Below are 27,299 nucleotides of genomic sequence, written 5' to 3' on the forward strand. Positions count from 1 at the left end.
ATTATATCAGCTGGGCTTTTAATGTTAAGCTTAGCGAGGTGCATGATACATATATATTAGCATGGGTTATTAAGGGGGCGTTGTAAGTATATTAATATCAGTGATTATTATTTTTTTTAAAAATAAAATATATAAAAATAATATTTTTTTTAAAAAAAGTTATTTTTAATATGAACACTTCAAAATAATTCAAAAATATATTTAAAAAAATAATAAAATTTTATTGAAACTCCTCCGTGCAAACACAGCACAAAAAAAAAAAAAATCGATCACCTCAATTGTTTCATTACAGCAAGGGCAATCGATCACCTATTGATGGTTTAAAATGGATGTAAATGAAGCTAAGTACAATATGCCCACATAAAACAACAATTGTTTCATTACAGCAAGGGGCAATAGCTCATCTTAATAAAAATCTAAACCCTAATGATCATGTAAATCTCCAGTAACTCTAAAATTTATGAGACTCGAATATGTAATTTTTAAGGAACACCTAATAAATAATTTATTTTTTTATTAACGTGGGTGTCCGAGCCAGCTTACGCGCACCTGGACTAATCTCACGAGCCCTAAAGGTAACAATCAGGTAAGCCTCTAGTAGCCCTGAGATTTGTGGGACTCGAACTGGTGACTTCTAGAGAGCAAATCTAGGGTCTGACCAGTTGAACTACACCTCTCAGGATTATTATCACATTATTTTTTATTTTAAAGGGTGTATAGTTTTGTTTATGTAAAACTTTTGTATATGCTATTGTGTTTTGTAAATAAATTTTATGTATGTAAAAATGATTAAATTTAAATTTTTTGAGATGTATTATTAATTATCATGTTTTAGTTTATATTGTGCCCATATGCATTTCCTACTATACTATACACAGGTTATGGGTAGCAATTGTTGGAGCGGTTTGCCTGAGGCCACCTAGTTGTTATTGTGATAATTGCGGATGGCAAGCCAGAGGCTGCTTTTATGTGAAGATGGATCATTGTTGTGTTTACATGTATTTTTTTAATGCATGATAAAATTTCAAGTAGTGGTCCTGTGAAGAGAAAATTATTGTGCTAAAATTTTATTAAATAAGATAGATTTATTAATTTAAACAGAAAATCCTTTGCATGTTGATACGAGCGTGTAATATATTTCAAGTGAAACAATATTAAGCTAGAAAAGAAAATTATCCCATTTTTTTCTTAAAGTGCTTATAAAAAAAATATGAAACTGCATTAAAAAAATTTAGGAATTGTTGATTATTATTTTTTTTAATTATTTTTTTATAATATCAAGTTATGGGTTTTTTTTTATTTTTTAAAATGCAATCACAGGCTTCACAGCGTTTCATCGTACACTAGAATAGACTGTTTAGAAAACACAAGCTACAACTTAATATACAAAGACTGAAATTGTTTGCTACTAAAATCAAGGAGACAATGAAGACATTATTGTTTGCATGCATGTTATAAGATTGGGAGCGCGATCAAAGGATGTTTTCAAATGGATATGGTTACAAGTCTGTTTTGTTTTGTTATTTAGTTTTTAAGCTAGTGGGATTTGGTGTTTATGAAGCTTTCAACTCCAAGAAACTGAGCATCTGATATGAACAGAAAATTTTTCCTCACTTGAGAAAAGATCGCTTCTTTATTGTATAAGAACACTCACCGGAAAAACCCCACTTTTCCACTAACGAAACTAAACTTGAATTGTCACTGACTCACGCTTACTCTTAAGGTACTATGTGATTACCACTGTTGCTTTTGCTGCATTTTAAAATTTTGAATTATGTGAAGGAAGTAAGCATATTTATCAGATAAAAAATCCATTTGTTTTATTTCTGGTAGTGGACCATGTGTCTCATACATGCTGCGCAAAGGAGCTCTTTACAATGATATGCCAAGGTAATTGCCGTTGCTTTCTCCTTGGGTTTCTACTCAGACAAGGAATGAAAGTGAGAACTAGCATAATTTTCACACCTGCTCTCCTGTAGGTATGTCTGCTGTGCTGGCAATCTTCCAAGTAGTGGGAAGTGTGGAGAAAGTCAATGCCCTGAACTTTGCCTTTGCACTGAGGTTTGACATTAATCTGATCTTTTTTCATCTTATCATGGTGTTCCCTGTATTCTTTTCACCGACCAGATGGACAGGCATAGAATCTCTTGTTTGGACTTCATGCATTATCAGAGTTTTTAACATGCTTTGTACTGGACATTCAGTATCTTTAATTGTTAATTTCTCTTCCTGATTCCTGTTTTCTTCAGGTAGTCTGCTGCTTTTGTAATTCAGTTTCCTCAACTCGCTTCCTATTGCAAGATGAGTTCAATATACAAACTACACAGTGTGACAACTGCATTTTTGTACTGTCTATCTCTCTCTCTCATGGATAATGTTTTGGCATGCGTAGATCTTGCATTTTTTAGACAGTGATCCCAACTATGCCATACTTCCTTTTGTAGGGATTTATGTTCTGCCTGCAGCAATAGGCATGTATATGTTCGTTAGTTGCTTGCATAACTGGAAATGATGAAATTGGAGACATTGCCCAGTTGTTGAGCTGTTTGTCTGATTTGGTTTAATGCACGTAAGGAATTAGTGCACTTATTCCAGCAGTTGAGACTTGAGAGCGATTACAATCTTGAACTAATACTTTTCTGTGGCAGGGTTTGCGCATGTATTCAGGTATGCTATAAATGAAACTTTAAGTGCATACTCAAAGGATTAGCAAATTACTGCTTCTTGGGTCTGCTTTAGATCGTCTGGGATTGTTGAAATAATTTATTTGTATAATCTATAAGCTTCTCTTCTATAAAAAGCAGGATTCAAAAGGTTACACATTACAAAAATCTCGATGTTCAAATTTTTCAGCCAGTTGCTTGTAATAGATCTAAATTGACGAATCTTACTCGTCTAATTCCTTGGTGGATTAAAAGAATCATTTTACAATCATGATGTTCTGCACATTCCTGGTTAATAATGCAGAGCCAGAGTAAGATTGAAATGGACAAGAGAGATGGTAAGTTTGGGCCACAGCCTGCTGTGGCTGTACCTCCAGTGCGGCAGATGTCACGTATTGATCAGCCAATTCCTCCACATGCCGGCTATGCACCTCAACAAACATGTGGGCAGCCTTATGGCTATCCTCCAGCCCCACAAGCTCAAGGTTACCCTCCTCCTGTTGGATATCCCCCTTCTGCCTATCCACAGCCTCATGCATATCCTCCACCTGGCCATTCAAGATGATCTGGTTGAATTAGTTCTTCAATGATCACGAGTTTGAGTTATCTCAGGGTTATTAGAGACTTATATAATCGTTAACTTTAGATCCGTGGGATTAGTCGAGGTACACAAAAGCTGGTCCGGAGAAGATGTTAATAAAAAAAAAAGATGATACGGTTGAAATGCAATCGCATGCCAGTGAAAATTGAATGTTCTTTCCAATCTCCCATGATTATGAGCCTTCCAGTTTCTTTTATGCTCATTATACAGATACTACTTATTGGTTCAGTCTGTCTCTGGGATTGTCCATTATCATATAACTTCATGAACATTTTGCCTGAGGATATATTGCTAGAGAAGTTTAGTCGTGAACTTCAAATACCTTTATTGATACTGTTCATACTTGTTCAGTGTTGGTTAAAAAAAAGTTGCTTGTTCCGTGTTGAATTTAGAGTAAGAAAGAAGGATCTGGGCTTTTCTAGTTGAATTTACTAGTAAATCTTACGCAAAAGCTTTTACATTATGCTTTCTGTTATTTAATTAATCTTGAGGGCTCATATTTTTTTGTGTTTAGTAGTGCGGTAATTTTTATAGTTATTGTTTGAAAAAAATTATTTTATAAAAAGTATTTTTTATTAAGATTAATTTGGTATTTATATATGTTTGGTTAAAACTATAATTAAAATTAAAGTTGAATAAAAAATAATTAAATGAATTTGATTAAGTGCCTATTTGACACTGGAGCTGCGGGTAAGGTTGATTATATATCATAAATATTAATGTTTGATTTAATTAAAAAACAAAGTTTTTTTTAGGTGGAACCACCACACTTTCATTTGTGACTCAAATTTAACAAAAATGAAAAATTATTGCTTCTGCCTGTGTTCCATCTTTATGTGCAGTGAATAATTCACTCGGCTGAAGCAATAATTTTTTGCTTTTATTAAATTTAAAGCACAGTCACAAGTCACAAGTATGGTGGGTTATATCAAAAAAAAAAAAAAACAAAAAAACTCTTTTTCTTAACTAAATCAAATATCAATATTTATAATACATAATCAATCTTACCCGGCAGCTGCAGTGCCAAACGGGTTAGACCTTGCTTCCTTATGATGTTTTTTTTAATGAAGACAAGAAAATAGAGATATGTAGGGTCTCCGTACAAAGTCTTGTCAATTATACTTGGTATTCGCACTGTATCAATGTCCTGTGCGTTGGAACCCACTGAACACGGACCAGTTTGAAGGGTGCTCGAAATGCAGTTATGGTACTATCATTTTCATCACCATTCATTCTGATATGCTGTGCTTCATTGTTAGCGATAGCTTCTGGAATTTCGGAATGGTGATCTTATAGAACATCTTTCTTTGCAAAAACGACACCAGCAGCTGCTGCTTTTGCTGAAACATGAAACCAGCACTGTCTACTGCAGATTTAAACGCCAATTTAGCTTGAGCGTGAATAATTGGAGACATCGAAGAAGTCTGATCTGGGATCATAGTCGCATCTGTGCTTTTGACCTTGGAGAGACTCCCAAGTTCTAACTGTTTTCCCAAGTCCTAATTCTTTTCCTTTCTATACCCATGAAATATAATTTACCATGAATATTGACCCGAACCGAGTAGGCAGGTTTGAGACCTTTCAGTTTACGCAAGCTATGTTTGCTGGCACAGCAACAGAGCCTCGAGCCTGAGAGAGAGATGGGTCGAGCACAGAATCCAATTTCATTATCATCACCAGACAAAAATATCAGCGCACCCCCACCAGCTTCCTTGCGGCCGGCCCTTTCTATATGTTACACATGTATGCACCCACACACAAAAGTTCATGGCCATTTTTAACAGATAAGCTTAAGAGGACAAAATTTGATGGACCCAGATCAATCATGTTCCATTAATCATACGAATTAAGGCTCATGTAACAGATATTCATAGTAAGTAAGAAAAAAAAAACCTTATATTTGGCTGAATTGCCAAATTTCCATGTATATGTACAAATGATACAACCACAATTAAAAATGAAAAAAAAAAAACCAAGCTCTCTGGAAAACTGATAGTGAACTCTACTCACAGTAAAAATCACTAACATCATTATTTGCAGCCCATAACCGTTGATTAAACTCTTCCTGCATCTCATCAGGCACAAACGAGTTCCTGCAAAGTGGACACGTTTTCCTATCATGATCCATCCAACGGTCCAAACAAGTCCTGTGAAAAATGTGCTTACAATTCTTCAACCACCTGATCTCATCCTCTCCCTCAAACTCATACAAACAAACAGCACAACTCTCCGGCAAGTCACAACAACCACCATCCCCAGTAACCAAATCCTCGAACTTGATGACAGGCAAGATTTCCCGGAGAAGGGCAGCTGATAGAGGCGGGTAGCAGGACATTCGGATCGGGTTGTCGGGCCAAATATTGTCTGTTTCAAGAAAACCTGACAACCCCAGATAGTTGAAAAGACACAGAATGAGGTTTCTGATAAAACCCAGAAAGGAAAGTATGTGTACAAACAACTTTGGTAAGAAAACCTCTGAATACCCAACTGGAAACCCCATCAGCGGGAAAAGGAGAGAGAGGGGGGGGGGGATAACAAAGAAAAAAGATTGTTTCTTTTCTGAGAGATAGTGAGAGAAAGCTGGGCCTTCAAGAATTTATAGAGTTTCTTTGAGAGAGAAGGGAAGAGAGAAGGGAAGCTTCTACTTCAGCGGCTTCAGTTTTGGGATGTAAGAAGTGCCTCTATCACTTTTAAATTTTTAATACAGAACATAGGGAGTGCAGTGAGAAAGGTGTAAAATTACGAGCTGTGATGCTCGGTGTTTCTAATATGGCCCATAGAAAAGGAGATGAGTGGGCCCTTTTGGTGGGTCCCAGCACTTGAATTGGATTCGATTGGTCTGTGATAATGGTGATTAGCGGTCGCTTGGTGATTTAGATTTGGTGGAAGGCTGCGTAAAAGTTAAAACCGTGAGTTATTATAAAATAGCCACCGGTGCTATCAGACAGAACGCGGACATTTAGCACACGTGCCACGTGCTGTTATTTGGGAAAGAGAGAGGAAACTATGCTGCTGGCCTGCACAGTAAGCACTAAGCAGCCATCTCTATCTCCTTTGCAATTTGCTCTCTTTGATTATTATAATTAATTTGGAGCTGCGAGCGGGTAAGATTAGGAAAAGGAATTTGAAAAATTTTCTAAAACAAGTTGAGAGAGTTAATTAATTTTAACGGAGACGGAAATGAACGCTAACGGAATTGTTATAAATAAAAATTCTAAAAAATTAAGGACGCACACGACATACAAAATATTTAATTTGTATTTATGCAATTCTCAATCACTATTACAGCTTTTTATATAAAAAAACTAAAACAATCTAATAATACTAAATAAAATAAATAAATAGGAAAATTATTAACTTTAATAGAAAAAAAACTAGAAAAATATAACAACACTGAATAAAAAAATAAAATTAGTTAGGAAAAATATTTACTTTCTCAAAAAAAAAACTTTTACATCAATCTCTTAGAGCTAGAAAGAACTTGTCATCAAGTTTAGATTTTAGTTAATAATTTTCTATCATAATTTTTTTTTTATATGTAGATCACCCGATCGTATGCCCCCAGAACCTTTGTCCAGGTCACCCTATCGTAAATCCCTGAAGCAACTTTATATGGGTCATTCTATTATAGGTCTCTACATACTACACCTTTGTGTGGGTTGTCCCATCTCAGGTTCCATCACCAGGTTTTTTATTTGTCCTCAAATTAATTCAAAAGCCAATCTAAACAAACTAAAAATCCAAAAATAAAAAAAAAGTAATAGAAGTCATAAGAAAATTAGAAAAATAAAATAAAATTATTAAGTATATTATTTCATTTCCTAAACTAAATAGAAGAGGATAAAAATAATTAAGAAAGACTATTTTTCCTAAAAATCCTCTTGTATCAGTCTTTCTTGGTTGAAAAAACTCATTCTTAAATTTAGATTGTTCTTACCTCTATATTATGGATGTACAATCCAAGCTCTTCAATCCTTTTTCTTTCTTTACTTCGAGTTTCATTAACTTTAATCCCTTCATTTTAAAATTTATATAAGAAACAACAATTAACAAATTATTTTTCTTCTATTAATTTCTAGAGTAATAAATTGCAAACCTCAAATCTATTTCATTAATATATGTTGTATCCACATAACTCTTGAACACATTTATCTTATCTATCTTTGTTAACCATTTTTAAATCTCTTTTTCTAAAGTTAACCATTTTCTAATAAAAAAAAAACTGCAGCGTTGTTGAAAAAAAATATCAAGCCCAACTTATAGCAGTCACGAGCAAATTGAAATCAAAGTCGTCAATTATGTTCATGTTGTTATTTTGTTTTTTTAATTGAAACAATATGTTTTAATTTCCGAGATTTCAACGTATTATTTCAAAAGTTGATTTGATATAACTCGATCAACTTAACGGGTTCAAAAACAACTTGAACAATTAATAAAAATATAGTTCGATTAAAAAATTCAAGGCAATATCTATTTTTTAAAATATTAAACAATAATATATTAAATCAATCTAAATCATAACATCATAAAACAACCTAAATTTACCTAAATTTACCCAAATTAGCTGGTAAAATTCATGATTCATATACTGATACTGAGATGATTTAAAATAGATGATGTGGGGGCAAAACCCACTTCAAAAGTCCATGCATGATAAGGGAGCAAGGCAAGAAGAATCCTGGGTCCATGAAAACTCGGGAGTGGTGGGTCAGTGGGATCAAAGGGGAAAGAGGGAGGACAAATATCGTCGGTGGTGCGAACCCTGGCCAACCACCAAACCCTCATGGCTGGATTAGGAGACCATCTTCTACCTCGAGTTTTTTTTTTAACATTCAGCTGATGAATGTGAGCACCATGAACATGAAATCCTACCTAACACTTGCAATTGCCAAGACTCTAAGCTGTGCCTGGCTAGGACAAGACACTCATGTCCCAAATGCTTCGATATCATTGTCCGTGTTTTTAACTATTGTTTTACGGACGGTAGTTGAAATGTCATAAAACTTGAAGGGAATACCAAAATCTACAAGTAATTAAACAAAGCATTCAAACTTCATATGGGTGCATATAAATTTTGATAGAATGGCAAAATGTATATATAGTTAACTGTTACAACTTACAACTAAAGTGAAACTAGTGCTTCACTGTTTATAAAACAGTAAATCACCTCTTTTTCCTTCATGATGTTTTTTCAATTTAATACTTTAACATCTAGTTGTTTTTTAATCGGTCTTTATAATTTATTTCGGTTTATTTTTTATTAAGTTATCACGATATCAAATAAACGTGCCAACATTTTGGTTTGTGCTCGATTTTGTATCATATAATTAAGTAAAAATAGTTTTTTTTTTAAAAAAAAATTATCAAAATCCAATGGAGTCCATGACCCAAGTGGGTTTGATGGGTTAAATCGCAAAGTCAAGGACAATTCAATATGTTGTCGTCTCAATATTAAAAAAAACATATATCCTTTTGAAATCTTTCTTAAAACCAAACCATACTTTTTAATGGTCATTGGATGTCTGTACACCCATCAAGTCGACTAGATCACATATAGACAACTTATACATTGTTTAATTTTAAAATCAGGCTAGACAATGAATTGAGCTGAGAGGTTTCATGGATGACCTGTGTCATAAGTTTGACAGATTAAATCATAAAGTCCGGAAATATTCAATATGTTGTCATCTCAATATTAAGAAAAAGATACTTTCTTAAAATCTTTTTTTAAAACCAAACCACGCTTTTTAATGCTCATCGGATGCCTTTTCAACCATTAAGTTGATCTAGTTATGTCAAGACAACTTTTACTTAATTTTAAAATCAGACTAGACAAGGAGTTGAGCTATGAGGTTTCAATGATGGCCTATTAAATCAAATTTAATAATAATATCAAATAATTTCATATGTTATAAATATTTTTTTTATTTAAAATCTTTTCGACCGGTACCACAACATAACATGGAAATATAATTTAGTTATATATAGTATCCAAGTAAATAGTTCACATTCATAAAACACTGTAGTAGTCATCCAATATTAATCACGAGAAGTATGGAGGAGAAAGGACTCAAGAATCTACTTCTTCTTTAGATATTAACTAGTTAAGGGCTCGCGTAATGATGTACGCCGACCCAAATTGTTTTCATTGTAAAGCATTCCTAAAATATAGGCCATTGAGCAGATTTATTTAACAACCTTGACTAATTTCAATAATACAATTAAAAAATATAATAAAAATAAATAAATAACAAAAAATATTAACAACCTAATAAAGGTAAATAAAATCCTAATTAAATTTATTCAGGTTAACTTGTCAAATCTGCAATATAATCATAATATCAAGATAACTCTGTTAAAAACAAATTAAATAAAATTATGAAACTCAATTATCAAATAACCCAATGTTAAAGGGAAAAACTAAAAAAAAAATTTAATTGAAAAAAATTAATGAAAAAAAAATTAAATCAACTCGGGTTAACTTACTAACTCCACAATCATGAGTATAGGATTAAGATAACCCCAAATAAAAGAAATTAAAAAAAAACACAAAGATCAATTTCCAATAAATCAAATATTAAAGACTAACATTGAGGTGCTTCCAACGTTGTCCTAAAAGGTAGTATCTGGAGGTGGTACAACGCCATATAAACCAATAATTTTTTTAATAATATTTATATTAATCAAAAAATCAAAATGCCCCATATCAACTTATTTATTACAATAATTTCAATATGAAAGGATAAAAATGCCCCTAAATATAAGTTTAATATTTTTTGCTTTTAAGTGTAATATAGTTTTTATATTGGGCTAATGTAAAAATATTAAATTACCCTCATGTAACTTTTTTTTAAAAAAATTATTTTTTAGAAAAATACAATCATTACACTATACATTTGAAAGATAACATCATTTGTTTATATTAATTTTTTATTTATACACAATTGATTTAAAATATATGTGTTGAATGATAATTTTCAATAAATCTTAACTTAAATTGTGAGGGATTCCATAATTAAATTTGCTTCAAATATATTTTTATTAGTAATTATATTTTAAACCAATTTTTCTAACCCAAAATCCCAAGATGAAAGAATTTTGAATTCTAAAGCAATTCAAATCATCTTCTGTTTTTTTTTCTAAAGGAAGATTTCCATGTGCATACTCTGCACATAATATTCAGCAATGCGCATGAATAGGGCAAAATCATACCTCCCAAAGTCTGGTTCGATTTTCTCATAATCTAGTTTGGTGCATGTCATGAATAAAGCTGTAAGTTAAATTTTCATAAGATGTTTTGATGTGAAGAATGGTTTGATTTTCCTGTGTGTCTTCGAAATTTACTGACAAGAGACCTCATGCAGAACCAAGATGTCTGATCTCTGTCTCCTATCTACCTGTCTATAGTGCATGAACACCTAGGGGTGAGCAAAAATACCGAAAAACCGATTAAACCGAGAAAACCGGAAAAAAAATAACCGAAAAAACCGAACCGAAAAAAAAACCGATTAAACCGATTAGAATTTTAAAAAAACCGGCCGGTTCGGTTCGGTTTCGGTTTGATAAGCCTGAAACCGAAAAAACCGAACCGAACCGAACCGGTTCAGTAAAAAAAAAAAAACTATAAAAGCCATTTCTAAACTTTTAAGTTGTAACCCTAGCATTCCCTTGCATCCAGCCGCCGCCCCCCCCCCCCCCCCCAGCCCTCAAATCTAAACCTCTCTCTCAAATCTCTCAAATCTTCTCACATCTAAACCTCTCTTCTCAAATTTTCTCAAATCTAAACTTTTAACCCTAGCATTCCCTTGCATCCAGCCGCCCCCCCAGCCCTCAAATCTAAACCTCTCTCTCAAATCTCTCAAATCTTCTCAAATCTAAACCTCTCTCACTCTCGACCTGATAAAAAATTAATTCTCCATCACTTTACAAAACTTCATGGCCAGATCTAGACTTCTAGTCATCTAACAAAACTTCAACAAGGCTTCAATCTTCATCTTCAAATCTAACAACCCAGGGACTGGTTTAGTGTATGCTTCAAATCTTCATCTTCACGGCTTCAATGTTCATTTCCTCTCATCGCGGTTTTGGGTCCCTTTTTTTTTTTTCTTTTTTAAGGTTGACGCAGCTCCTGATGTAATTCCTGCTAAGGTCGTTTAGTTTCTTTCATAACCATTTTGTAATGCGTGGAGACGATTTTATGGTTACTGAAGATGGATTTAGAATAATGGAATGGTTCTTTGCTGTATTTTATCTGCTTGCAGTTATTACATGTTTGAGATTTGTTGTTTGTTGAGTAATTGGACTTCTGAAATTGTAGGGTTTGTACTTTGTAGGGAAGAACAAGAGGGAAGCTGGAGAAGCTATAGAGAAGATTGTTAAAAAAAACCCGGTCGGTTTGAATATAGGTTTTTCCGGTTTTTATGTTAAAAAAACCGAACCGAACCGAACTGAAATTAATCGGTTTGAACCGGTTTTCGGTTCGGTTCGGTTCAAAAAATTAAAAAAAAATAAAATCGGTTTGGTTGTTTATTTTGGTTCAAAACCGGACCGAACCGGAAATGCTCAGCCCTATGAACACCCACAACCCAGAAGCTCAATTATTATGTTTTCTTCTCTGAATCCGTGGGCTTCGACTTTGACTCCTGATCGGGTTTTTTTATATATATATCCACGTAGTCTTTTATTCTTTTTTTTTTATATATATATATAACCTGGGGTATCCGGGTCAGCTTATGCGCACCACAACTAATTCCCGGATTCACTGAACACCCTATAAGCCCAGTGTACACGTAAAACATTGCGAGGATGACATACATGCACAAAGAGAATTGAATCTAAATACAGAAAAAGAAAACAAGTCCTTAATCTATTCTTCACTGTGGGTTTGGTATTTGAAAGTTATGTTGATTTTTGTGATTATGATTAAATTTTTTTTTTAATGATATCCATGCAAATTATAGCATATATTAATTAATTAAATATTTTTAAAATAATAATAATAATCATGGTAAAATATAATTTTAATTAGACCTCACAACACCACTAAACAAATCCCTAGTATCCATTTCACATCTTTCTTTTATCTTTTTGGTGATTTTCTCTTCTTTGGGTTGTTGGCTGTGGCTACTATAGTTGTAAAAATGCTTGGTAATAATAAGTGATGTTAAATTATTTTTACATCAAAAACTATAACTTCTAATTTTTAGCTTCCAAGTGACTTTTAAGTAGTTAATCCACATTCTCAACTAATATATTTTTTCCTTGGCTTTTGAAAAAAAAAATTAAAAAACTAAAAGTTAATAGTTTCCAGCTGTATTCCATGTACCTTTGGAGTTTTAAGTAGTTAATCCGCATTCTCAACTAATATATTTACAATAAATTATTTTATTATAGTTTTTTTTTTAATTCAAATCCTATATGAATTGATGACCATGGTTTGATTTGTTGGAGGGTTTTTTTTTTTTCACATTTATTTTGTTGCTCACGACAACGCTTCAAAATAAACGACTTTATTCCCAAGCATGCAGCCCAAACCATCGTGTTTTACACAAGGAAATGGGGGTACGAGATATTTTGGGGTTGTTTGAAAATATAATAATGGTTTTAATTTAAAATGTTTTTTTTGTTTGAAAATATATTAAAATAATATTTTTATTTTTATTTTTTTTATATTTGCATGTCAAAACAATCAGAAAATATTAAAAAATTAATTTTAAGTAAAAGACTATCTTTTTAATTTTTGAAAAACACGATTTCAACCGCATTACTAAACTCCATGTAAAGGCTGTGGTTAATCATAATTATTTGTTTGTGTGTGTTAGAGAATAATATAAATCATATCCTAGGACATCACCTATCAACTTAAGTTATTGGGTTAAGATGATTTTTTGACATGATATTATAGTCCTGATGATTAAATGGTCACAAGTTCGAATCTCACCTTCCCTATTTATTTGATAAAAATCAAGTCCAAAGGGCTTTCACTTGAGATGGTGTGTTAGAGAATAATATAAATCATATCATGGAACCTCACTTAATAGTTTAAGCTATTGGGTTGAGATAGTTCTTTGACAGTACGTCCATACGTCTATTGCAGTTATGTTTCTTTTTTTCTTTTTTTCTTAGTTTTTATGTTTTTAAAAGATTGAACTGGGAAGGTTTCATTTACGTGGAAACAGGATCCAACTCATGCAATTATGGTTCCATACAATATGATGTAAATATGAGATAAAGAACATGTACCTATCTAATCTTGGCCACCACAAAATGTTATGTTTCAAGAATAGCAAATTTAGTATTCATGTGGAGGACCAAATTGTAGAGAATGGGAATGGAAAACAACTAATAATAAATACTCTTTTGATGTGTAATCTAACATTTTAGGCATTATTGTAACATAAATGATCCCGGCTGTATCAAAATCTCTCCTTCCTCTTGGGGTCTTTTATATTTTTACATAGTCCGGTAATTTTTCAAAATACTTTTTATTTGAAAATATATTGAATTTTTTTATTTTAAAATTTATTTTTAATATTAGCACATCGAAACAATCTAATCGTAAAAATAAATAAATCTTAATTTACGGACTGCAATCTTCAGGGCTACGAAACATGCAGGCTCCTGAGTCATTGTTTAAGAATTAGCTCTGTGATTATGCTCGTATGCACAGTGAGTCCCATTGTTCTCAGAGGGCAGAAGAAGCCCGGATCTTATTGTCTGGTGATTTTCTTAATATGTGGTAAACTAGTAAACTGAACTGCATTAGACAATTGATTCAAAACTTTGGAAATGATCCCATGCTAATAACCCTTCTGCCTGTTCTTTCTATTAGATTAGAAAAAATGCCTTCTGTCGCCTTGTTTATATATGAAATCAATTGACCTAACAACATTTCTCAAGCCGGAGGTGGGGAAAAATAAACCAAGCTGCATTGCATCCAAGGGCTGGATCATAAGTGAACAGAAGACCGATACATCCATGGCTATTGAAGCGTGCTAGAGTTGGCTCGCAATGAGCTAGCCAGCGGACGGAGACAACTTGGCGGGATAGATCTTCCCCATAGGCCCACGGGTTAGCAATTTATCTTAGCGGTGGAATAGATCTTCCTCGGAGGCCCATGGGTGAGCATTCGAGCAAATCGAATGAAGAGTAACTGGATACGGTCCCGCGTGAATTTTTTTTTCTTCCAGAAATCACATTTAGAGGCTTGGGCTTTTGATAATCTAAGTTACAAGTCAGAAATTTGTGTTTAAGCGTATTTTTCACGGACGGGTTTGAGTCAGTCCATGGAGGCCTAGAACTCTTGTACTGCATTAAGAAACTCAAACATATTTTAATATTTTATAAATATTTTTTTTTAAAAGATGTTTGAGGTTTTGGTATATAATATTTTTTTAAATAAATTTTTATTTAAAAATATATTTAAATGAGTTTTTTCCATATTATTTTTATATTTGATAGTCCATCAAAACAATTATAATGTATTAAAAACCGAAAGCACTTTTAAAAAATATTTAAATCTCGGAGTGTGGCTAAACAGTTGTCGGTTAAAATTTATTTATTTTATTTAAAATTAATTCTTTTATATTTTTAAACAGTTTTAAAGTATTATATAAAAAAATAAAAAATATATTATTTTAATATATTTTGAAATCACTTTACAAAACGCTTACGGAAAGCGGAAATAGAATTGGAGAGAAACTCCCTCTGGTTGCGTGCAGGTGCGACGTCGTTTTTTCCATAAAGAGATCAAGACAAAAAATGATGGCATAGACCCGAAAAAACAATCATCATCACTTAAAATTAATGGATCTAGAGATCTTACCTGAATGGAATGAAAAAAATATAATGAAATGCTGCTGCATCACTCACTCTCCCTGGAAATGCTTCAGATCATCCTCTATCTCTCAAACCCTAACAACCTCTCCATCAAATTCTGCAAATCACTACCAGAGCGATCTCTCCGAATAAATAAATTAATAGACAAATCAAGGCACCAAGACCGAATCAAAGATGTATATGGCATACGGATGGCCGCAGGTGATCCCTCTAGAACAAGGACTCTGTCCTTCACAGCAGCGGATCATTTATTTCAAAGTCATCAATCGCCTCTTCCTTGTTGTCTCTCCTTCTCGCCTCGAGCTCTGGAGCTCCTCTCAGGTTCACAAGGAGCTTATGATCACTTTCATGTGCTTATTTTTGTTTCATCGTGGATAATTAGGGTTTTTAGATTTGTGAATTTTTGGTGGTCTTTATTTTTATTTTTTTGTGATTATGTGCAGCATAAAGTGAGGTTAGGCAAGTATAAGAGAGATGCGGAGTCGTTGGAGAGAGAAGGCGAAAATATACAGGCTGTGTGGAGTCCTGATACCAAACTGATAGCCATTCTTGTAAGTGTTTTTTAATTTTGATTTCTTTTTGTATGTTTGAGTTTGACGTGCCACTTCATTTGTGCTTTCTCGCCAATCTCGATAGTTTTCATGTAAGAAACTTTGCATGCATTTGACAATTACAGGAATAGGCAAATGCTTTTACGTAGATTCAGTCAACTCACACTATAGAAATAATGTGGTGCACCTATCCCTATTTGTCAAAATTCTATTGAAATTGGAAGACCAGTAGACGCTGAGACGACTGTAGCTAGTTAGCTTCACTAGATGCACAGTTGGAGCTAGAAGTTCGGGCTCAATTATTGTAATATTAAATCAGTTTTATGGGGACAATCTTCTGTTTTCTCTAAAATTTTTATATGGATAATGATATAGACAAAATGGCATGAAGAGTGGCTCGTCATTAAATTGTTTTAGTTGAACCCTTTTTTTTTTTTTTATGTCTGGTCTGGAAATAAAGCCTGGATGCGTTGAGTTTATGAAAAGTGAATTGTGATAGTTTTGCTTATATATATATATATGCTTTCTATTGTGTGCAGACAACATCTTTCTTTTTACATATATTCAAGGTTCAATTCTCTGAAAAAAGAATACAAATTGGAGGGAAGCAACCATCTGGCTTGTTTCTTGCTAATATAACTCTTGTTCTTAATGAGCAAGTGCCCTTTGCAGATAAGGAATTGACAGTGTAAGTAACCTTGGCTACTCTTTCCTATTTCAGGGGAGGGTGGGCTGATTCCTAACTGACTCTGGTTTTGAACATGTAAATGCAGATGTGGAATTCGCATTCCATACTGTTGTGTATATGTTTGCATTGTACATAATGCTAGTTTTTTATGTGTGTGTATGTGTGTGTGTGTTTTAATCTATATGATTCCTGTTTACTCTCATATACTCTCAGGTTTTTTATAAGCTTTTACTCTTGATTTTCATAGTAGTCCTCTAATATTTTTTTTTTGTGGCAGGAGCAATTTTGTAAGTGATAACAAACATATGTTACTAGGACTTTCCAATGGATCTCTATACAGTATCTCCTGGAAGGGAGAGGTAATCATAACAGACTAGGCATTGATTATAATAACTCACAATGTTTGTTTTATTTAGATGTTACAAGTCTATTTAAGATAAACTGTTGAGTGAATTCTTTTTTGATTGTATCTCAATTTCTTAACAGTTTTATGGAGCTTTTGAAATTAATCCCTATTCACGTGACAGCAGTGATACCTCCATCTCACCACATTCTTTAGGTAACGGTTTTGCTTCTGGAAGGGCTTCTTCAGGTTCTGTATCTAATCATAATATCACCAGGAAGACTGCTATTGTGCAGCTGGAACTTTGCTTGCCGATGAGGTTGCTGTTTGTCTTGTATTCTGATGGACAACTAGTATCATGCTCTGTAAGCAAGAGAGGTTTAAAGCAAGTTGAATATATCAAACCTGAAAAAAAGTTAGGTTCTGATGATGCTGTATGTACTTCAGTAGCTTCAGATCAACAAATCCTTGCTGTTGGTACCAGAAGAGGGGTTGTTGAGTTATACAACCTAGCAGAATCTGCATCTCTCATTCGTTCTGTGTCTTTGTCTGACTGGGGGTAAGTTTCTTGCATCCTGTCAGCAGGGTTATTGTAGGGGTGAGGTAGTTCAATATCACTGAGTGTTTTTTCTTTAGGCATTGAACTCATGGAAAAGTATGAAGTTGGACTAAGTTGGAAACTTTGGGAAATTTAAAATTTCTGAATTTCTGAAATGATCATTTGCTTCCACCTATTAACAACGTAAAATGAGGAATTCCTTAAAACTTATTCACCTCATTCAAGTTTTTCCTGACTAACCTCCTAACTTTTAGATGATCATTTCCTTCTGGTTTGTGACTTGATGCTATTCATGTACTTCTTGTGTTTGGACTTTGAGTTCATGAATTTCAAAAGCTTTGTCATGGTCTTATTATTTTGCAGCTATTCCATGGATGAAACTGGTCCTGTCAGTTGTATCGCGTGGACACCTGATAATTCTGCTTTTGCTGTTGGGTGGAAGTTAAGAGGACTTACAGTATGGTCTGTATCTGGGTGTCGTTTGATGTCAACAATTCGTCAAATTGGTTTATCTTTATCTTCTCCAAAGGTTAAGCCAAACCAAGAATGTAAATACGAGGCATTGATGAATGGCACCTCATTGATGCAGTGGGATGAATATGGTTATAAGCTTTATGTGATTGAAGAAGAGTCTCTTGAGAGAGTTATTGCATTTTCATTTGGCAAATGCTGCCTCTCCAGAGGAGTTTCAGGAATGACATATGTTCGTCAAGTTATTTATGGTGAAGATCGGTTGCTTGTTGTACAGTCCGAAGATACTGATGAACTCAGAATTCTACATCTAAACCTTCCAGTTATGTGTTCAAATAGCACAAGTTATTGACTGTCATCATTTACTTGTCTTTGTAATTTATTGAGGCTGATATGCACTTTCTTTTGCTTAGGTTTCCTATATCTCCCAAAACTGGCCAGTTCAACATGTTGCAGCTAGCAAGGACGGAATGCACTTAGCTGTTGCAGGCCTCCATGGGTTGATCTTATATGATATACAGCTGAAAAAGTGGCGAGTGTTTGGAGATATTACTCAGGAACAAAAGATTCAGTGTAAAGGGTTATTATGGCTAGGGAAGATTGTTGTTGTCTGCAACTACATTGATTCTTCTAACACGTGAGTTATCAATCTCTGTTTACAGACATGCTTGGTTATTCAAACTTCTAATTTGGTATATTTTTGTAGAAACAAAACCAGTACTTCATGAATCTATAGATTGCAGAGGGAACCATCTGATTTTGAGCCATTTGACTAATTTGCATCAGATGGTGCCCACTGCATATCTATTGATTCATGAAGTGTTAGTGTTTGGTGTTCTATGATACACTCCTGAATTATGATTAGGTAGATCAACCCTTTTAATTCACTGGGGTGGTAATTGGGACAGGTTCCGAGGTAGGGTAGCTGGTGAATATGGAAATTCTGAATTATTTTTTTCCTGTGATGTGGGACGAATTGGGATTTATATGATAGGTATGCAGGCACAGCACTTGACACATAGCTCTTTGAAATAAAATCAAATACCTGTAAGTCCATTATCAAAATTCTTAGGAAACAACTTTGATTGTATAGGCGTTTACGAACTCTAGATTCTTCCTTGTTGTTTAAGTACTCGGACCGGGTACTACCCAGAAAAAAAGACAGTAAAGATCAACTTCAAATAGAAGAATACTTGTTGAGAAGTTGAAATTTCACAAAGGTTTGACATGCCATCGCTTCAGGATTCCACTATAGAGAAGCCTCTCAAAAAGACCTCCAAAATGATTTTCCCTGTTTGTGCAACAAAGTGTTTAGGCAAGACTTGGTACAGGCTGGGCTGATTTCTTAAGCCATTCCTCTGTGGCACTTGTCAGTCTTGGTTTATGTATTTGGGTAGATTTACAATTTTTATCTTTTTTAACCCTGCAATATAGTTTATTATTCAAATAATTGGTTTTCTGCAGGTATGAATTACTTTTTTATCCAAGATACCACCTTGACCAGAGCTCCTTACTTTGTCGAAAGCCATTGCTTGCTAAACCAATGGTGATGGATGTCTATCAAGACCACATACTTGTCACATATCGCCCGTTTGATGTCCACATATTCCATGTGAGATTGTTAGGTGAACTGACTCCTTCTAGCACTCCAGATTTGCAGGTAAATGAATATTTTCCAGCTTCTTATTATTAAATATTATAACCAATATATGGGAATATTTTTGATAACCATGTCCTCTTGGAGTTTAATTTTGCACTTGAGTATTTTAGTGAAACTTTATTCTTCATACTTTGAAGTGATAAAATGACAAACAGCTTTCTACAGTACGAGAACTTTCTATCATGACTGCAAAGAGCCATCCTGCAGCTATGCGTTTCATCCCTGACCGGCTTCCAAGAGAGTTGGCCTCAGACAATCATATTTCATCGTCAGAGTTTTTGGACACAGAGCCTGCTAGGTATTCATCTTTGCAAATACTGATGCAATTTCTTTTGTGTACCATATGCCTCTGAATCGCTGCACACTTTGCTAGATGTTTGATACTGAGAACAAATGGGGAACTTTCGCTTTTGGATTTGGATGATGGACATGAAAGAGAGCTCACTGACTCTGTTGAATTATTTTGGGTTACTTGTGGTCAATCAGAGGAGAAGGCAAGTCTAATTGAGGAAGTCTCTTGGCTGGATTACGGCCACCGAGGCATGCAGGTAATTTAATGCTAAGCTTCATAATCTCTTTCCTGTACTCCTAGCTATTATTTGCTTCTATAATTGGTTACCTTTAGTGTCTGTCTACTGTACTTGTCTGATGTAGATCTTCTTGGAAGCTTTCTTTTACAGGTTTGGTATCCATGTCCAGGTGCTGATCCTTTTAAACAGGAAGACTTTTTGCAGGTATGCATACAATCAGTAACATTAAAGGTTCTTTATACCATGGTATTTGACAGATGATATGGAGCAGGACTTGTGAATTTTGTATACTTACTGGATGCAAATTCATTTTCTTTTTTTGTTGTGAAATTTCTACGCTTAATACTTAGAAGACGGAACTTGTCGGTGTAGCCCTCAAGTTAAATTTTAAGCATTCTTGATTAGCTTTGACCAATTCAGTTTCTTTTGAAGTCAGTAAAATGGACTTGGCTTTGTTTAAATTCTGGTTTGACTGTGATTTTAGCACTTTGGTTATATGTCTTTATTTATAAGGAAGCTATATCCTTTTCTCTGTCTATATCATTATTTGTTGCTACATGTATTTGGTTTAGCTTATTTTGTACTCTATCCATCTATGTCGGTTATATATATATATTCTTAACAGCAATCCTTTTGGTTTTCAGTGATTTCAGTCTGGTTCTTGATTGATGTTTCCTGAATAGTCTAACTTGACATGTTATGATTTATCTTTTAGTTGGATCCAGAACTAGAATTTGATCGTGAAGTGTATCCTCTAGGGCTTCTTCCAAATGCCGGGTTGGTTGTTGGTGTTTCCCAGAGAATGTCCTTTTCAGCTTGCACTGAATTTCCATGTTTTGAGCCATCTCCTCAAGCTCAAACCATACTGCATTGCTTACTCAGACACCTTCTTCAGGTATCACTGCTCTTTTATTTCTACTTCTCTTTCGTTTTGCTTTTGATTTTTACTTAGGTGGTGTTTGGTATGGGGTTAAAAAATGGGGGTGAATTATCAGAGTAATTATTACAAAAAGCAATTTTTAAGGGCGCAAGAGTTAGTTTTTAAGGATGTTTGGCATGTTAATAAAACGAAGAGTAAATCATTTACTTGGTAGAAAGATAGAATGTAATTAAGCTACTAGAAATGGTTGATGAGAGAGTAATAAAAACTTCATCTGATGTGTGTTTTGGGACAAAGAGGAGACTGAAAAAAAATGCATGGAGTTTAAATTTTACCATAAAAATTATACCACTTTAGGGTAACGAGTATCCCCGTAATAAGTTATCTTTTCCAAAACTAGAAACCAAACAAACTAAATTTCACCAGGGTAAATTATAACTCCCATCAACCTCCAATCAAACATAACCCCATAGTGGATGCAGAAGGGGAAACAATTGTTGGACTTGGTATTTGAAAACTTTGTAGGACGCCGCTTATGCTTTCTCCTTTTGGTATTAGAAGAAGGTTACTTCAGTTCACATGCAACCTAATTTCTGTGTATGAACCATCAATTTAGTTATTGCATGAGACTGTTTGGCATTGCGTTTGTAACTGTGTTTCGTTAAATTTTGAATTTTTTTTTTTTTTTGCTAAAATTGAGTGCGGTTTGTACTTTTTGGATTGTTTTGATGTGCTGATGTCAAAAATGATTTTTAAAAAATGAAAAAAATCATTGGCATGTATTTCGGCACGAAAAGTTATTTGAAAAGCACCCGCAACCACACTGCCAAACACGTTGTTAATTGATCAACTAAGCAGTTATGCTGTGAGCTGGGGCATATGGCAAGCCAGCACCTGGAATTCTCTCTGGTTTTGGCTTTTAGCACTTAGCTTCTGCAGTGTTTTTATCACTTTGGTGCTAGAAATAAATTGGTCCTGAGATGAGAAGTCTTTTTTTTTTCAATTAAGTTTTAGATTTCCATAGATTCACTGTTCACTGATAACCCTGAGCAAATAAAATGCTAGTTCCAATTTAGTGTTTCTGCTTTTTAGTCACCAATTGTCATGATCCAGGGTCTAGGCCAACATAACATGTCAAAATTATAGTACTGTTGATTATATGATGGTACATGCCATAGTGAAGTTGTAAATGCCATGAGGTGTTTACCATGTGGTAGTACAAGAAGTTTTTACCTTGTGGTGATTACCATGATGATGCAATTCCAAAATAGGCCCTTCGTGGGTTTTTCCATTATGGTAAAAAGGTTGCTTGTCTGTATGGAAGTCCTGTTTTTATCAGAAAAGAAATGCTAGTCCTGTTTTAAAGCAAACCAGCTGCTGAAAACACATGCTCACATTCCTTCTAGCTTTAAGGCATACTTTACTTATTCTGTTTGTGATTCTTTGTCTGCCAGAGAGACAAAACAGAGGAGGCTTTGCGGTTAGCACAATTATCAGCAGAAAAGCCTCACTTTTCCCATTGCCTGGAATTGCTCCTTTTTACTGTATTTGATGCAGAAATTTCAAGGTATGTGTATTTCATAAAGAGAGATGGAACCATGTCATGCATGATAACTAGAAGATCAATGCTTAGAATTGTTTTCTGGGAGCCAGATATTAATGAAATATGCAATCAATAAGCTTCTAAGCCAACTTTATTCCACATAACTGTTGTTTGAACGCAACGACCATAACCAAGAAACTTTGGGGTGACAGCTTCAATTGTATTTGTTTGTTCATGGGCACAATCACATGGCTGTTTGATTTGTCTCCTTGGTCAACTAAATCTTAGTTGTTTTCAATTTGGAATATATGTGGTTCATTGATATGTCTATATTCATTGATTCAAACAATTAGCACGGGCTCTGTTATTGGCTTTCTAAATTAAAGTACTCCCTTGCAGGCAAAATGTGATCAAGAACCAGGTATCTGTCCCTAAACATGCTGGCAACTGCTCTCTTTTGGAGAAGACCTGTGATTTGATAAGAAACTTCTCAGAGTATCTTGATGTAGTTGTGAGTGTTGCAAGAAAAACTGATGGTCGATATTGGGCAGATTTATTCTCTGCTGCTGGAAGATCAACAGAGTAATATTCTGCTCTTTGCAGAGATACCTCTTTTTGAGTTTTGTCTTATGTTTTTACCGTAATTCTCAAAGATATTTAGACAGGAACATTGTGCAATGAAGAAGGTTGGTATTTACACATGCATCAGTTTTTGAAATGTGGCTTTGAAGTCCTTTTTTTTTTCCTCCCTGTTGTTGCCTCCTACATTTTGGACAATTGTGTTGGTACTAGATAGGCATGGTTGGGTAATTTCCTGCAAAGTCTGTGCCCTTTTTAGCTCATAGTTTAGCCTTCACAAGAAAAACTAATTTATTACTTGGTATTCTATCAACACAATTGTGGCTTGATGCTCACTGCACCCTTTTATCCTTCATTTTTCTACGCATTATTCTTCATTGATTATTTGATATAATTAGGGATGAGCAGCATTCTCATTTGGGGAAAGGTTTAGCCCTCTGCTTACAATCAGGCTATGCATTGGGTTACTCTGACCCTTTATTAATTTATGAAAATCAGGGAGTTGGATGTTTTGACTTTTGATGTTAGTGAATGGAAAGCGTTGAAATATGGCTTTCTTCCATTTTGCCCTATCAGTTTGTGATGAAATTACAATCTTGATAGATATTTAGTGTCATTTGTAAGTTTGAAAGGTAATATGTAGTGGATTTCTCTTATTTTATCCCATTTTGCTCTGGGGTAGACAATGCTGTCATCATTTCATATTAATGCGTTTGTTATTGATTGTGTGTTTAAGGTTGTTTGAAGAATGCTTCCTAAGGAGATGGTATCGTACTGCAGCTTGCTATATACTTGTAAGAATTGCAATTTTCTCTTGTGAATATCTCTCTGTTATATTCTTTCTTTCTGTCTGTCCGTCCATCCGTCTGTCTTTTTTTTTTTGATGTATAGTAGCTCTTTGATATAAGGATTTAATGGTTTTTTTCTTTTTCTCATTTCACGTGTTAGCCAAGAAAGACACATTCTGATCAACTGACTGTAAACTTAAGCATAGTTTTATGCCATCGCTTGTAGTCAACACATACAGTCAGGTTTCTTTGATCTCATAGGGATTTTTTAGGGTGATGAATAATACTAGAGATATTAAAACTTCTGCAAACATTTTTTTTACTAATTGACGTGGTGGTTGATGATAGGTACTATATTATTTTTTTCTAATTTTGTAGTGATAAGTATCTGATTAAATACTTAAAAGTCAAATCACTATTATTTAAAACCTTTATCTTTATTGTATCATGGATGCCATGAGTTAGTAGAAGGGTGTTGGTATCCCTTGCATTACTCAATGTTTATAATCTTAAACTATCTTGTGTTCTTTAATATTGGATTTGTTGGTTGGGAGGACACATTCAAATCTTTGCCTGAGAGGTGCAATAATAATAAAAAGGATAAAAAGAAGCTTATCCATTCTTACAAGACCATGATTTATGAAGAGGATTCAAGAGCTACATTCTGCTTTTTATGCATGCAAATTGGTCGTGAGAATGCATTGTAGTTAAAATTGTGCTCACTTAAATTGTTCCTTTTCATGAATGTCATAGGTGATCGCGAAACTTGAAGGTCCTGCTGTCAGTCAATACTGCGCCTTACAATTATTGCAGGTAGGCAAATGCTAGTAGCTTACCATAGCCACTCTCCTCTTTGTTTGTTGTTTTCTTTATGGTTCATCTCTGACAATGTTTACCAACTTTATACAGGCAACACTTGACGAATCTTTGTATGACCTTGCTGGAGAACTGGTATTACTCCGGGCATGATTATTCTTCAGCAAATGATACTCAAACCTAACATGGGGCAGTACATTTATTTCCCTTTGTTTTGTTATTAGGTGCGCTTCTTGCTGAGGTCTGGAAAGGAATATGACCAGACATCGACTGATTCAGATATGCCATCTCCCAGATTTTTGGGTTATTTTCTTTTCCATTCCAGTTACAAGAAGCCATCATTGGACAAGAGGTTGATATATTCATCCTGTTCTCTTGTACATTTTTCAGACCCTTGTAATAGTTAACTTCCGAAAGTTACTAACAAATCAGGTGCCTTTTCTTTGGAGCAGTAATTCCTTGAAAGAGCAAAGTGCTCATATTGCTTCTGTGAAGAGCATCTTAGAAAGCCATGCTAGCTATTTGATGTCAGGGAAAGAACTTTCCAAGCTTGTGGCTTTTGTAAAAGGCACTCAGTTTGATTTAGTGGTAAGCAAAACCTACAGTTTTTTTGAAAGATGATCCGCTCCTTGTACAGTATTTTAAGATTGTGAATTAATTGCAGGAATACCTTCAACGAGAAAGATATGGTAGTGCTCGCTTAGAGAATTTTGCATCAGGGCTGGAATTGATTGGGCAGAAGGTGAACATCCTAAAATTCCTCAGTGCTCAACACTCTTAATAGATAAGCTGCATACTGACTGCTTAGCATGAATCTCTCTCTTTCATAAATAGCATACTGGATTTCCTATATAACCTCCTCCTCATTGCACATCTTTTGTGGAAAATTATATCACTTGTTAAAGCCTTTTGGTGGTGTACCTGCAGTAGTCTCTGTTTGAATCGCACTATTCTGAGCTGGTAACAAAATCTTTGAAATTAAAATCCTCATACATGTATCAGTAGTTAAGACTCTAACAAGACATCTCACATATCTTGCATCAGTACTGATATCATTTTCATATTTGCTATATTCCCTGAAGCAATATTGAACCATGATTAATATTTTAATCATTATTACTTGAAAATTTGCTTCGCCTTTTATTTTATTCTCGTAGAACCTTTATTGTATGTTTTCAGCTTCAAATGGGAATGTTGCAAAGCCGGTTGGACGCAGAGTTTCTATTGGCTCATATGTGTTCTGTGAAGTTCAAGGAATGGATAGTTGTTCTGGCCACACTTTTAAGACGAGCTGAGGTATAACCAGCTTTCTTTATATATATACACACACACACACACACACACTCTGGCATTTATTGTCGTCTCATGAGTATGCCATCTCACTCTGTATTGCTTGTGTTTCCTTCCATATTTAGGCAAACTTTTTTGAAGTCAGATTCTTGTGGTTTTGCTTGAAGCTTGTAACTTATACTTTTGGGGTTGTTTGGGAATTTGCTCAACCTTAAAAGGTTCAAAATGCTTGAGTTATTGGGACAATATCTCTGTAATGCTAGTTGTGCGTTGGAAGTTCAAACTTCTTTTCCTGTAATGTAATACTAATAATTAATTACTGAACTAAAGAGATACATTGATGCATTAGAGAGCATGCTGGGTGTTATTCCATTCGATTGACTGGGTTAAGACATCGCCAATTATTTGTTCTGTACTCACATGCTCATGATTTCTGTTAAGATTGTTTTATCTAGGCTTTGTTCTTGTAACTGGATAACCCTTTCCTCAATCTCCCTCCCTCCTGCCACACAACTAACCACACTTAGAAAGAGAGGCATAACTGCCACCTAGATTGCGTTTGGTTAATGTCCCGGGATAAAAGAGATAGAGACGAAGACATAAAATAAATTTATCCTTGGGATAGTTTTGGAGTTAATTTCTTTATTTTCAAAACAGGAAGTACAAAGAGACATAACTCCTTTGTGCTCACTATCTTCTTTTATGTCCCTATACAGTAACCAAACCCTATCTTATAGTTTCATATAATAGGCAGATGGACAGAAAAGGTCTCAGGCCAAGTTCGACACATGGTTTGTCTTCCAAGCTAATTTGTTGTGATGCTTTCAACAGGTTCTTTTTGATCTTTTCCAGCATGATATCAGGTTGTGGAAAGCATATAGCATCACCCTTCAGGTATTCATCTTTCAAAGCATTGCTGATTAATGAAATTAATAATGGTGGTGTTTTTATGGGAATCTTACCCCGCCTTCCTGATCTGTGCTCCAGTCACGCCCTGCATTTTCTGAATACCATGATCTGCTTGAAGGCTTGGAAGAGAGACTCTCATCTGTCTCAAATTTGCAAGAGAAATGAGGGTGGGTTTGCATCTCTAACCAGATTTCCTGGGAAAAAAGAGATGGTATTCAAAGTGACCCTTGTCATGGTTGAGGTGTTCTCGAGCATCGAGTTCCGTTCGAATCATGTTCCCAGTGGATAGATGAGAATGTGCGAGTTGATGTTCGGAGTGACCTTTTCATCATAATAACCATTTATCTCTTTGAATCACAAAATCTTTGTAGATATGAGTTCTTCTATAGTCTTCACCTGTGTATAATCATTTTTTCTATTGTATGACATGTAAATAAAGGAATTTGTCCAAATAAAATTACTCAAGTTATTGGGTCTCCTGCATAGTTACTGTTAATTTATATGTTCGAACCAGTTTGGTTTTGCCGTCAATTGTGCGAATCCTGATTGGATCATTCATTTCATCAATTTAATGATTTTTGTGTCAAAGT

The 27,299-nt window shown here is 34.4% G+C and overlaps 3 protein-coding genes across 5 annotated transcripts; 2 read left to right on the top strand and 1 right to left on the bottom strand.

The window, feature by feature from the left end:
* The first annotated feature begins 1,852 nt into the window (after positions 1–1,852).
* On the top strand, positions 1,853–3,228 carry LOC18096361 (uncharacterized). Its single transcript, XM_024594185.2, has 4 exons — positions 1,853–1,890; positions 1,980–2,061; positions 2,575–2,667; positions 2,968–3,228. The coding sequence occupies exons 1-4, from the start codon at positions 1,853–1,855 to the stop codon at positions 3,226–3,228; spliced, it is 474 nt and encodes a 157-aa protein (XP_024449953.1).
* Positions 3,229–5,068: 1,840 nt separating this feature from the next.
* LOC7457353 (brassinosteroid-responsive RING protein 1) lies at positions 5,069–5,911 on the bottom strand. Its single transcript, XM_002302561.4, has one exon. The coding sequence runs from the start codon at positions 5,762–5,764 to the stop codon at positions 5,267–5,269; it is 498 nt and encodes a 165-aa protein (XP_002302597.1). The 5' UTR covers positions 5,765–5,911; the 3' UTR covers positions 5,069–5,266.
* A 9,144-nt stretch (positions 5,912–15,055) lies between these two features.
* Positions 15,056–27,185, top strand: LOC7497215 (uncharacterized). 3 transcript variants are annotated; one of them, XM_024595113.2, is made up of 23 exons: positions 15,056–15,423; positions 15,546–15,653; positions 16,193–16,341; positions 16,619–16,700; positions 16,828–17,243; positions 17,607–18,036; positions 18,128–18,351; positions 19,179–19,374; positions 19,530–19,672; positions 19,748–19,922; positions 20,055–20,108; positions 20,620–20,799; positions 22,239–22,351; positions 22,727–22,909; positions 23,643–23,700; positions 24,448–24,507; positions 24,604–24,645; positions 24,735–24,862; positions 24,963–25,098; positions 25,175–25,252; positions 25,690–25,806; positions 26,632–26,694; positions 26,788–27,185. In XM_024595113.2, exons 1-23 carry the CDS (start codon positions 15,277–15,279, stop codon positions 26,872–26,874), a joined length of 3,369 nt encoding a protein of 1,122 aa, XP_024450881.2. In that variant the 5' UTR covers positions 15,056–15,276; the 3' UTR covers positions 26,875–27,185. The 3 variants fall into 3 exon arrangements, with proteins under 3 accessions (XP_024450881.2, XP_024450882.2, XP_024450883.2); XM_024595114.2 differs by lacking the exons at positions 15,056–15,423; positions 16,193–16,341; XM_024595115.2 differs by lacking the exons at positions 15,056–15,423; positions 15,546–15,653; positions 16,193–16,341 and having other exon boundaries at positions 16,654–16,700; positions 16,828–16,900; positions 16,981–17,243.
* The last annotated feature ends 114 nt before the right edge of the window (positions 27,186–27,299 follow it).

This window comes from Populus trichocarpa, chromosome 2 (genome assembly GCF_000002775.5).
Source record: "Populus trichocarpa isolate Nisqually-1 chromosome 2, P.trichocarpa_v4.1, whole genome shotgun sequence".
Classification (NCBI taxonomy): Eukaryota; Viridiplantae; Streptophyta; class Magnoliopsida; order Malpighiales; family Salicaceae; genus Populus; species Populus trichocarpa.

Excerpts from the sequence above, each read along its gene's own strand:
- LOC18096361 (XM_024594185.2), top strand. The coding sequence starts at position 1,853 with ATGCTGCGCAAAGGAGCTCTTTACAATGATATGCCAAG. Across the intron at positions 1,891-1,979 it reads CTTTACAATGATATGCCAAG|GTATGTCTGCTGTGCTGGCA; the intron begins GTAATTGCCGTT and ends GCTCTCCTGTAG. Across the intron at positions 2,062-2,574 it reads AACTTTGCCTTTGCACTGAG|GAATTAGTGCACTTATTCCA; the intron begins GTTTGACATTAA and ends AATGCACGTAAG.
- LOC7457353 (XM_002302561.4), bottom strand. The coding sequence starts at position 5,764 with ATGGGGTTTCCAGTTGGGTATTCAGAGGTTTTCTTACCAAAGTTGTTT.
- LOC7497215 (XM_024595113.2), top strand. The coding sequence starts at position 15,277 with ATGTATATGGCATACGGATGGCCGCAGGTGATCCCTCTAGAACAAGGA. Across the intron at positions 22,352-22,726 it reads TTTGATGCAGAAATTTCAAG|GCAAAATGTGATCAAGAACC; the intron begins GTATGTGTATTT and ends ACTCCCTTGCAG. Across the intron at positions 25,099-25,174 it reads GCACTCAGTTTGATTTAGTG|GAATACCTTCAACGAGAAAG; the intron begins GTAAGCAAAACC and ends AATTAATTGCAG.